This window comes from Electrona antarctica (assembly GCF_951216825.1).
Source record: "Electrona antarctica genome assembly, contig: scaffold_208, whole genome shotgun sequence".
Taxonomy (NCBI): domain Eukaryota; kingdom Metazoa; phylum Chordata; class Actinopteri; order Myctophiformes; family Myctophidae; genus Electrona; species Electrona antarctica.
In genome coordinates this window covers 168673-181527 of record NW_027638179.1, presented here as the reverse complement: position 1 = coordinate 181527, position 12855 = coordinate 168673, and the positions used below count along the sequence as shown (strand labels likewise).

The 12855-nt window shown below is 44.9% G+C and overlaps 1 protein-coding gene across 1 annotated transcript in view; it reads right to left on the bottom strand.

Annotated features, from left to right (window-relative positions):
• Positions 1–12855, bottom strand: part of LOC306918325 (neural-cadherin-like) — a gene marked incomplete at its 5' end in the record, with an annotated part of 151343 nt that overhangs the window by 46850 nt on the left and 91638 nt on the right. The window contains one exon of the mRNA XM_079531212.1: positions 8694–8860. Coding sequence (XP_079387338.1) covers positions 8694–8860 — 167 coding nt within the window. The remainder of the gene's footprint in view (positions 1–8693; positions 8861–12855) is intronic.

Here is a 12855-nt window from a genome sequence, read left to right as displayed (position 1 = left end):
GTGGAATAATAATGAATTGCATTTTTATAGCGCTTTTCCAAGTGCTCAAAGCGCTTTACAATGGTTCATTCATCCATACATTGGGAGGTGAAGCGGCGAACACTTCCCACATTCACACACCAATGGTGGCGAGCTCACACCGACCAACTAATTGGAGGCAATGTAGGGTTCAGTGTCTTGCCCAAGGACACTTCGACATGTGGAGCCGGGATTTGAACCGCCGACCCAGGGATCATTGGACGACCTGCTCTACCTCCTGAGCCACAGCCGCCCTCAGCCGGCCACATGCCCTCCCTGACCATTTGAGAGCCCCACAATCAATCTACGGATTCAAAATATACCTTTTTAACAAAGCTTTTGCTTAGTCTTTTTTTCCACAAAAAAAGCAGAGAATGTAAATTTTCCCAGTAACTTCATTCAAATTAATTCATTAGATTTAGATTATCCCAGTTAGTAAATCAGTTGTTTTGAAAGCACTAACTAGTACAGTTGGAAAAAAACCCTGGTCCACCCGGTAACAAGATGTGCACATGCACACGCTCTACAGTGGGGGAAGTACAACAGACCAACAGCACGTGCACCAAGGCCCGCCCCACTCGATCATGATTGGAGGAAGGCCCCTCTCATCCTGATTGGATGAAGGCTTTGCCACCCAAAGCCCAAACCGAAACTAGGGTTTTTTTTACCCCAGGGGCTCACTTGGGACAGGGAGGAACTCCTTATATGGTCAGCACACTTTATAGTAGGGAGGATTATCCAAAAAATAAGAAAAAATAAGTGATATTTGAATTAAGTGAAATCACTGAATATACCTTTAATGCCCAACATTGCTGAGGAGTTTCCATCCAAAAATAAATCACTTGAAAGAGTACATGACTCAAGCCTGATGCATTAATTAGTGTTGCATGCTGAAAAATAGCAGATCTACAAGCTCCAAGCTTAGAGCTACTTTTACACAGCAGTCATTTCCGAGAATTCACTCTGGGCTTTTTGCTTTGATCTGAATAAAACAACATCAACACAAAGTAGGCCGTGTTCCCCCGCTGAGACGGGATCCCACAGGTGACTGACATCGCTATTTAAGTATGAACAAAAAAAAACGGTGAAATTTGGGTATTTACAGAAGATCGTAGGCGTCAAAGCTCAGTGGAAGCTCGATTTAAAACGTTAATTCATGCAGCTTTCGGATTTGCAGCTTGGTACGTTTAGCAAAGCTGCCAGACATTACTGCAGTGGATACATGGCAGCAGCAGCAGCAGCAGCGAGGCACCCGGAAGGCAGGTTATAAAAGGAACAACAATTATCTTCAGCGGGTTTAAGGATGAGCGAACACAACGAGCCGACGCTGGGAGGGGCTCCTGTAACGGCAGCTTGTACATGTCAACGCCTTAATTGGAAAGTGGGGCAGCTAGGATAATTCAATACACAGTGGAACACATGAGTCCACCCTGTATTCACTACTAACCCCTCTGTCAGCGGGGGGGGGGGGGGGGACTGGGAGGCTAACAACTCCCGAATCCCACTAGTGCACATAGTATGTATGTATATGCATTCTTGCATTAATGGCATAGATTACACTTAATTTGTCATAATAAGAGTGTTGTGCAGCAAAAATCATCAGTCTACTACAGTACAAGCTCACAAGTCCCATTGTGACACAATTGTGAGCTTGTAGAGTTGCCTTTTTGGTCTTTTTTTCCTTTCATAGTGACTGTGGGTTTTACAAATATTAGGTTGATGCCCATTGAGAATGAAAGCATAGTAGTTATCCAATACCCGTTGTACTCAATGTCTGATGCGCCACACACACACACACACACACACACACACACACACACACACACACACACACACACACACACACACACACACACACACACACACACACACACACACACACACACACACACACACACACACACACGCACACATGATATAGTCACTACACTATGTCATAGTGTAAAAATATCAGTAGGTTCATTTTCTCACCCCCCCCCCCCCCCCACCCCCCCAAACTGGGACTTCAGCAATTCAAATAAAATTATGATTTTAGAGAAAAAACCACAGTTAAGATAATTAACATTTGAAACAAAGCCGTCCATTGCAGCGACATCCGTATAAAAAAGAAAACGGCTCGTTAGATAAATGGTCTCTTTCATTATGCAGACGCCTTCCTCCTCCGTGAAGGAGCTGCTATTCTATTTTTTACCTAATCCCTGAAACCTTTTGTGAGAGAGGATGTGTGATTATTTATTCAGAATGCACTCTAGCCCATTTCTACACTTTAAGGAAAGCAGGCTAGGGCTGTGAGACAGCCCTTTAAATTAAGGCTTGTTGTCTGCAGATGCACCAGGGCTGCTGCTGCTGCTGCTGCGCCCAAGTGTTTCTGAGAGCTCTGAGACAGGCTGCCTGAGAACGTTTCAACGGCGAGGCGAGGGTGGGAGACAGACATCAGATGACTTTGTGTGGGTATTTTTCACAGTTTCTTTCAACTCTGGAGAGAGAGAGGCTTTACAGCCACATACTGTATGTTACAAGACAGGCTGCTAAAGCCCGTTTCCTCTCCTCAGTCAGTGATGCATGGAAGAAGTATCAATATTGCAATGTAGATGATACTCCGTTACAAGTATAAAATGGTAAATGGTGCATTTATATAGCGCCTTTATCCAAGGCACTTTACATAGATGTGATGACATTACATTCACCCATTCACACACACATTCATACACCGATTGCGGCGGAAGCCATGCAAGGTACCAACCAGCACATCGGGAGCAATTTGGGGTTCAGTGTCTTGCCCAAGGACACTTCGACATGTAGACAGGAGGAGCCGGGATTCGAACCGCCAACCCATGGATCATTGGACGACCTGCTCTACCTCTTGAGCCACCGCCGCCCCCGGGACATACTCCGTTACAAGTATGTCCCGTATTAAATATCCGAGTAAAAGTAAAAAAAGTATTGGCATCAAAATATACTTCATTGTGCAGAATGTCTCAAGTTTAAAATGTCATGATGCGACGTGTTGTGAGCTTGTATATCAGCTATTTCCACTATTTCTGAAAAGATTTCACTTTACAACATGGAAATGATGCCAATTAATTGCAATTATGCAAAAAAATGGCGAGCAAGCGATTATTAATAGTTGTGACAGGCCTAGTTGAGAGATGTTGGCAGTGGAGTGGACACAGTTGGCAGTTTGCTGGTTCACTGCAAAATAATGTGCTTGCTGAGCCATTTAGCAACCAGGCAGTCAGCTTGTCAGTCAGACACATGAATGAGTTCATGTGGCTGACATTTCATTCAGGAATGTGTCAGGACTTCAGGTAATGTATTCCATAGGGAGGTTGTGTTAATTGGGTGGCAACATCATTGGTGGAAGAAGTACTCTTTTTCTTATGGCAGTAATGGCACCATTTATGTCTGCTGTGGACAGAAATCTATACTAGGTAGGCAGGTTTGGTCATTTCAGATCCCTCAAGACTCTGATTCTGCTAACAGCAGAATATGTCAGCAGTGCACCACTGCCTTAACCCATTTTGGGCGGGAACCCCTTCGGTGTTATGCTTTAGCTATTGAAAAATAGCAGATCTACAAGCTTGTACTTGTAGGTCTGCTATTTTTGAAAAATCGAAGAACGACTGACATAGAAACATAGCCTTTTCAGAAAACTGTCAGGATGTAGAAGACATTTTTAAAATCAGGTCAAAATGCCTTAAACATATAGTGCACAGTCCAAGCTAACACGACTCTCCGAAGAGGCAGCGAAGACCGTCCTGAAGACTCATGTGAAGAAGACATGGAGCTCTAAGAATAAACAAACAGGAACTGCCAATGCAACTATAACTACAGGGAGAGAACATCAGAGAAATATAGGATACTGCTTCACATCATCTGGAAAGCATACTTAGAAAATATGGTGCATCACTTACTTGTGTAAAGGTATACCTTCCACCACTGGTCAACAAGCTTCAGCCGTATTTTATACTTTGTATATATGACGATTATGACGGTCTCATGTGAAAATAGCTCATAGATATGCTATTTTCAATATGAAAATCAGACCGTCTGAACTGTACTGTACTGTACTGTACTGTACTGTACTGTACTGTACCCCTGTGCGTGTGCGCGTGCGTGCGTGCGTGCGTGCGTGCGTGCGTGCGTGCGTGCGTGCGTACGTGCGTGCGTGCGTGCGTGCGTGCGTGCGTGCGTGCGTGCGTGCGTGTGTTTGTTGACCACCAAGTGTCACTGTTGCTGCACAACAGTGACACTTGGTGGTCAACCAACGCTATTGTGTCTGCAGCCTTTGTCACCCCTACACCGCAGTCTGTACTGCACTGTTACACTAAAAACTCCCATCATGCACCTGTGCACAGTGTGAAGCTCAACAGCGCCACTTTGTCACCTGTTGGTACCATAGAGCTATAAAGGATAGAGACCGAACCGGAGCGTTGAATGGCTTGACACTAGGGCATTCATTAAAAAGTCGATTTCTCGACAAGTCAATGTCATTAACACAAGTCGACCCAAATTAGGAGAAGTCGAAAGTCGAAAAGTCGAAAAAAATAAAATAAAATAAATCCCCATCACTGTGTGCGCACCATGTTGTTCAGCGGCTCTGTTTGATATGCTCCGTATTTGATATGCTCCCCCTGTTAAAGGAGAGTTTTGATATGCTCTCCCTGTTAAAGGAGAGTTTTGATATGCTCCTCCTGTTAAAGGAGAGTTTTGATATGCTCCCCCTGTTAAAGGAGAGTTTTGATATGCTCCCCCTGTTAAAGGAGAGTGTTGATATGCTCCCCCTGTTAAAGGAGAGTTTTGATATGCTCCCCCTGTTAAAGGAGAGTTTTGATATGCTCCCCCTGTTAAAGGAGAGTTTTGATATGCTCCCCCTGTTAAAGGAGAGTTTTGATATGCTCCCCCTGTTAAAGGAGAGTTTTGATATGCTCCCCCTGTTAAAGGAGAGTTTGATATGCTCCCCCTGTTAAAGGAGAGTTTGATATGCTCCCCCTGTTAAAGGAGAGTTTGATATGCTCCCCCTGTTAAAGGAGAGTTTTGATATGCTCCCCCTGTTAAAGGAGAGGTTTGATATGCTCCCCCTGTTAAAGGAGAGGTTTGATATGCTCCCCCTGTTAAAGGAGAGTTTGATATGCTCCCCCTGTTAAAGGAGAGTTTGATATGCTCCCCCTGTTAAAGGAGAGTTTTGATATGCTCCCCCTGTTAAAGGAGAGGTTTGATATGCTCCCCCTGTTAAAGGAGAGTTTTGTGCTAGAAGCAGAGCCACAGAGTAAGACAAAGTTGCGACATTGAGGGGGCAGAAAACAGCCTGGTCACATGGTTCATAGACTCCAATGCATTCCGTAAACTTCCGGTTGTCCCCATTCAATACAAGTCTATGTAGAAGAGCCTGGCCTCATGAAGTGAACAGAGTTGTCGTAACTCTGTCTTACTCTATGGCTCTGGCTAGAAGGCTTTCTCACCTTTAGTTGCAGTTGTTTGGTCCTCATAAAAGTGGTCCAGTTATCTCACCTACCCCCCCGCCCCCGTCATAAAAAGACGCATCGACTCAACTTCGACTTTACTATCAGACAAGTCGACTGGAAACAATCTTAACTTGTTAATGCCCTATACTACACACAGCAGGGGCTAGCCTATGACCTTAGAAACATTGGGGAACAACAACAATAGACAACAGCACCACCACCACAATTACTTTCTCTCTAGATGGAATTGTTTCTGCAACGTTAGTCAGAGTCAGCAAAATAACCTTAAACAGAGAGTGAGCCTGAAGGTTTTCTCACTGTCAGCTTCTCCGCAGTAGAAAATCCCCCAGAATTAACAGAAAGCGTTCTCCTGCTGTTCTCCTGCTGTACCTGCCAGAGAGCGTACAGTGTAGACGCACCATTATACTTGTCACAGACGTCTCCAGGTCTTAGCGTTAGTCAGTCCATCAACTCACCGTGACTTCAGAACAGTACTGGGGGAGTGGGGGTACTACTCAACATGTTCAGGCCGTCAAACGTATAGTTGATGCTGCGTTCATACTGGCAGCCATAGGCGGATTTACCATTGGGCTAGGGTGGGCTGCAGCCCGGGGGCCCCAGACTGGGGGGGCCCTCAAAAAGTATTGCAATCCAATTCAAGTGAGATTTATGTTTAGTTATTGCATATTTAGTATTATGGTTAAAACATTGAGAGCTTCTGCTCTGGAAACCCCTGCCAATGTCGACTAGTTGTCTGTCTGTCTGCCTGCCTGCCTTTCTCTTTTGGGGGGGCTGGGTCATAGATATATATAAAGTCTAGATGGCTCAAGGCGGAGTTTCTGACGTCGTTCACCCGGCGGTCATCTTACTTCGGGGCTACAGTACAGTATGTTCAATGGCAGCTCAAACAGAAACAGTCATAACTCGCTCAAATCTTGACGGATTTACAAACGGGTTGGTTTATTACAAACGTTGTCAACGTGGCTATGATTCAGGACGCTTATCTGCTTAATTTAGTTTTTTATATGAACGTTGTATAAAAGCATATAAGTATGCAGACGTTTATAACAAACCAAACCGTTTGAAAATCGGTTGAAAATTGAGCAAGTTGTGGTTATTTAAAAGTACATGCCCCATAGACACAATGTTATGTGGCTCCGAGGTAAGATGGCCGCCACGTAGCAACGTCGCTCTCCATTGGCCAGAGCGCGGGTGAGCCATCTAGCTTTCTTATATATATCTATGGGCTGGTACCCCAAAATTACAGCGAAATTAAAACAAAATACGAAAAGAAAATTCCGGCCGCGCGACCGAAATGCACCGCGCAGCCCAGGGGGGCCCTGAAATTTTGTCTAGCCCGGGGGCCCTTGGGGGATAAATCCGGCCCTGCTGGCAGCGACAAGGCAACATGAAGATACTGCACTATGATGACTTCACTACAACCACATACACAACATGAAGATACTGCACTATGATGACTTCACTACAACCACATACACAACACAACATGAAGATACTGCACCATGATGACTTCACTACAACCACATACACAACATGAAGATACTGCACTATGATGACTTCACTACAACCACGTACACAAAACAACAGTTGGTTTCAGCGTCTTTCAGCACTCCAATCACATTTCCACTCCCCTTCTCTCTCGCCTCTCTCTCCTCCTTGCAATGGGGGGGAAATGTCTTGCCACCAGCCTGTTCGCTGTTCTTTTTTAACTCAAGCCAATACTTCAAACTCAGCAACAGAGTGTGTGTGTGTGTGTGTGTGTGTGTGTGTGTGTGTGTGTGTGTGTGTGTGTGTGTGTGTGTGTGTGTGTGTGTGAAGACAGACTATGCACCCACTGCACACAAATTGTGGTGGAAACAGAGCTTCACTTTCTAACCACCTGCCCACTATACCAAGACATCAGAGACACATACTTCCCACAGATTACACACACCCAAAGACAAGACATCAGAGACACATACTTCCCACAGATCACACACACCCAAAGCCAGTTTGAATCCAACGACAAAAAACTCCCATACCAGAGTATAAATACAATGGAAATGATTTTGCTCAGAGCATTCTCAGTCTTACATACACAGGACATGAACAAACATCTATAGTGCAAAGAAAAAGGCAAAAACACAAAAGAAGTGCAAGTGAAGTGACAATCCAGTGCAATACAGTTCAAGGTCAGCTGTTCAGCAGCCTGACTGCCTGGGGGAAGAAACTGTTACTGAGACGGTGGTGCGAGATTTGATGCTCTGGTAGCATTTAATGTATACTATTTAAATAGTCTTGAGAAACAATGCTTCTATTTGTCCTAAAGTGACAATGCTGCTATTTGTTTAAAAAAAAACGTTAACACGATGTAATGTGCAGGCGCGTAACTACCGTGACGCAGACAACGCGACTGCGTGGGGGCCCAGAGGCAAGGGGGGCACACGGCCGCCCACCCGCGCCGTCTGTAAAATGAAATTATAATACAGAGACGCAATGACAGTTGAGTTGAACAAAGTTTGGCGGAGCCTGCATGGTGGTGGCTGCTGCTATAGCACACACAGCCACACCATACCATAATATGCATAGGCAACATGTGCCCCGCCTCCCCCAACAGCTCTCCTGTCTAGAGTGTAGCGTCGGTCCCAGGCTGTAGGCTAATAACGTGAAGGAAGTCAGTAGTGTCTGTGGCGCACCGTGAGTGTGTCCCAAATCCCAACTACAATAATTGTACAGTGCCCCGCTGTTTATAAACCAACACGCAGTTTGGGCTTGCTCTGTTCACAATTGCGACAGGTACCGTACAGTGCCCCGTTGCGCTGTTTATAAGCCAAAACAGTCAGTCTGTATGGGATATTTAAATCGCACGCGCGCGGGGGGGGGGGGGGGGGGGGGGGGTGCTGTCGGGGGCACTCGCTGATCAGCCTGCGTCAGGGCCCAGTGACATCTAGTTACGCCCCTGGTAATGTGACATAGCTCTGTTTACTTATTGCTGTACCCCCTTGGCCCCTCCAACTGTATATACTGTCCCCATTTTCAACAGTTTTTTTATTGTATTTTGAGTTTTGACACCTGTGTGTGTGCATGTGTGCGTGTGTGCGTGCGTGCATGCGCGAGTGTGTTCATGCATGCGTGTGTGCGCGCGTGCGTGCGTGCGTTTATGTACAGTAAAGGTATGCGAAATGTGAGTGACAGGTCATCATAACTCACCTCCACACGGAGGTATTCGCTCTGCCGCTGTGAGCGCAGGCTGAAGATGACACCAGAGGCAGCGCGCGTCCGAACTCCCACCTGCACACAGAGCTGTCGCGCCGGCAGGGACCACAGCAGCTGCAACTGGACGTGACTCCGTCCGTCCAAGGAGAACTCTGGGGCCGCTTGTCCAGCAAAAAGAAAAGAAAACACACACATAGCAAATTTAATTAATGACGATGTTGGCTTGGGAAAACATGCAGAGACATGCTCGGTGTTCTGTAAAGGCAAAATAATTTGTTTTGTACCATTGCTGTCTTTGTCACTGTTATAGAGCTGCATGATTATGGCAAAACATGGGGTCCATATTGAGATCAGTTATTGAAATGATTAAGTTTTTTTTAACAAACAAAATCTTAATGCAAGATTATTTCTTATTTTGACTAAACGTTGAAATGAATAATATTTTCAAATTGGGGCCCTGAAGTCCTCAGGGTTCCTCGAGGGGTTTCAATTGGAACCTTACAGGTCTATAACTCTGAGGGTACAAATAAAACCAAAGGAACCGCCACAGGTTCAATGGTTCCGTGTGTACACTCTCAGGCCCCTTTTCCACCGGTTGGTTCCCAATGGGAACCGGTTCAGTTCTTTTTGGTTTTTAGTCCATGAGCCAAAATTGAAACGTTAATTATGAGTTGAGTGGTCAAAACCATACCTATACCGATTGTTATCACCATTAAACTTCCCCAATTGAGTACTTACACGAAGACAATGATTTATTGTCTAAATCGAAAATATGAAAAAGCTACTACTGTGGAAGGGTTATCATGTATTAATTTACTTGTATTGATCCTATAAACAATGTAATATAGGGTATAGTTTGCCCACCAATTTTGGAGCTCTGGCTCATGGACTAAAAACCAAAAAGAACTGAACCGGTTCCTATTGGGAACCAACCGGTGGAAAATAACTGAACCGGTTCCTATTGGGAACCAACCGGTGGAAAATAACTGAACCGGTTCCTATTGGGAACCAACCGGTGGAAAAGAACTGAACCGGTTCCCATTGGGAACCAACCGGTGGAAAATAACTGAACCGGTTCCCATTGGGAACCAACCGGTGGAAAAGAACTGAACCGGTTCCTATTGGGAACCAACCGGTGGAAAAGAACTGAACCGGTTCCTATTGGGAACCAACCGGTGGAAAAGAACTGAACCGGTTCCTATTGGGAACCAACCGGTGGAAAATAACTGAACCGGTTCCCATTGGGAACCAACTGGTGGAAAAGAACTGAACCGGTTCCCATTGGGAACCAACTGGTGGAAAAGAACTGAACCGGTTCCCATTCCAGTAAGGGCGATATCCATTCCAGCCGACCGACGCGTCGGTCGGTAGTCCGACGCGGCGGTCGGTAAGTCCGACGGTCGGTAAGTCCGACGGTCGGTCGTTAGTCCGACGGTCGGTCGGTAAGTCCGACGGTCGGTCGGCAAGTCCGACGGTCGGTCGGTAAGTCCGACGGTCGGTCGGCGGCAAGTCCGACGGTCGGTCGGCAAGTCCGACGGTCGGTCGGCAAGTCCGACGGTCGGTCGGCAAGTCCGACGGTCGGTCGATAAGTCCGACGGGCCGTCGGTAAGTCCGACGGACCGTCGGTAAGTCCGACGGGCCGTCGGTAAGTCCGACGGTCGGTCAGTCGGCCATTTCACAGCCGTTTTGGACGGGGGTGGGCTCGTTGGAATCGTGCCGCCCCCCTGGGGGCGTTTTTGGGGGTCTCAAGGTTCGGGGACCCCCCAGGGACCCCCCCATGGTAACTCTGTCATTTGTCAACCGTTTTGGATGGAGGTGGGCTCATTGGAAACGTGTCACCCCCCTGGGGGTGTTTTTGGGGGTCTCAACATTCCGGGACCCCTGGGGACCCCCCAGGGACCCCCCCATGGTAACTCTGTCATTTGTCAACCGTTTTGGATGGAGGTGGGCTCATTGGAAACGTGTCGCCCCCCTGGGGGTGTTTGTGGGGGTCTCAACGTTCCGGGACCCCTGGGGACCCCCCAGGGACCCCCCCATGGTAACTCTCCCATTTCTCAACCGTTTTGTGGGGGTCTCAAGGTTCGGGGACCCGCTCCAATAACATAAAAATATAGGCCTACCTGCAATTAACTAATAATATAGTCCTTTAGGCATTTATTTCAGCAGGTGGCACTAAAGTTATTGTTGCTTCCCACTTACATAAAATGTTATTATTTTATACTTCATGGAAGTACATGAACTACATACAATACAATAGAACTTTGATTTCTCTCTGCCCTTATGTTATTGTATGCTGTGTGTGTGTGTCACATTCACATTCCAGGCTAGGGTGTGCAAGACACCTTTGATGATGGGCCATTCTGTAGAACATAATCCCATGAATTAAATCAATGAATATACAATACAACTTTAATTTCTCTCTGCCCTTATGTTATTGTATGCTGTGTGTGTGTCACATTCCAGGCTAGGGTGTGCCAGACACCTTTGATGATGGGCCATTCTGTAGAACAGAATTAGCCTGGTTAATAAACCAGACCGAATGAGCCGTTGGCAAAAAGAAATGCCTGCCGGCCTGGTTAAAAAGTTCAACAACGGCCACAAACCATTGGATTGTTGTGGATTAACTTCACATTAACTACAGTTGGTAAGTTTGGCATATTACTACATTAAATACTCAATATATGTCTGCGAATGTAACCGTTAAGTCAGTTATTTGCACACTATTATAGAGTAAAATCCTCAATGTACATTTAAATCAGTGTAAAATGTAACCTTGCATGTCAGTTTGGTTGCATTTGTACAGTAGTTATATTAAAATGGAAGATTTCACTGTGTACTAATCTGACCCTACACTGAATTTTATACCTTACTTTCCTTACCAAGTCCAGTCTGACATTGCAAAACTTAGCTACAGTAACAGTATACATTATGCCTACCTGTTCTTCCATAAAATACATTTAATATACATCGTCTTGGGTGCATTTCTTTTTGTTTCAGAATCAGTGATGACATCAGCCCGGGGTTCAGGATGCAGCAGCTTCAGATCAACATCAGATTTGGAGAATTCAACCAATGCTCAAACAAATGTTCTCTGTTGACTGTTTGGTCCATCTCACACACACACATGTAAACCAAGACACTTTCACAATATTTGACTTTACAATAGCCAGGCCTTACATTATTCAATGCCATTTCCCTAAAATACAAGACGCTACATTGAGTACTATACATTCTATTGTTTCCTGGTGACACAATTAACATATTAAAGCCAACATTTACATCTGCAGTTTCGGTAGGCTAATGTGTGGCTATTGTTCTCAGGTTTCACCACCAATAGTTATTCATCCAGTTCACACTTCACCCTTTACATGACTGTCAGTAGTGTGAAAAACTGATTTCAATGAACGACTCATCATTTGAAAGCTTACATTCTGTGAGTAGTTTCATAATCTGCAAAAGGATGAAAAAGACCAATGCCCCTTGTGTCCTAAAGCACTGTACTTTGTCACAAATAAATACATTGCTAATTACATGTGAGATATTTACATGTGAGGTATTACCTGTATTGTCTGAATGTATTAATAAAGATGACAATTGACAGACATTCATGTGTTTTAATTGAAAAGATGAACATTACTGCAGAATATATGTAAAAGTTGAAAACAAATAGCAAAAGCAGCACAATTAATTCGTCTTGATGTACATCCTTGTCCTTGATCTGAAATAGTAAGACAAAGCAGAATGTTATTTTTTCCATTGAAAGATTGTGATGAAATATGACTGACATGTTCTGGTATGTTAGCTCTATCATTACCAAGTTTTCTATACCAACAGGAAGAGTGGGCACTTAAACATTGTGGGCACCTCAATGTTAAATTGGCAAAGTGCAAGCTTGACCATTTGACATTTAAGGGGCCAAGGGCTAGACATATTTCTACATTAAATTTGGAAGTTGAGGGAAACATTTAGGTCTGATAATGATGTACTGTGGGTGTTTATATCATAGCCTACTTTATTACTTAAGGCCATTTTCATATATTGACCAGATTCCTAGCTCTCTACAGCACATCCACGTGATTCAGAATAGCCTATTTACTGATTTCCCCCACAGGATAATAAAAGGTATCTATATACAGTATATACACATCTATTGTTA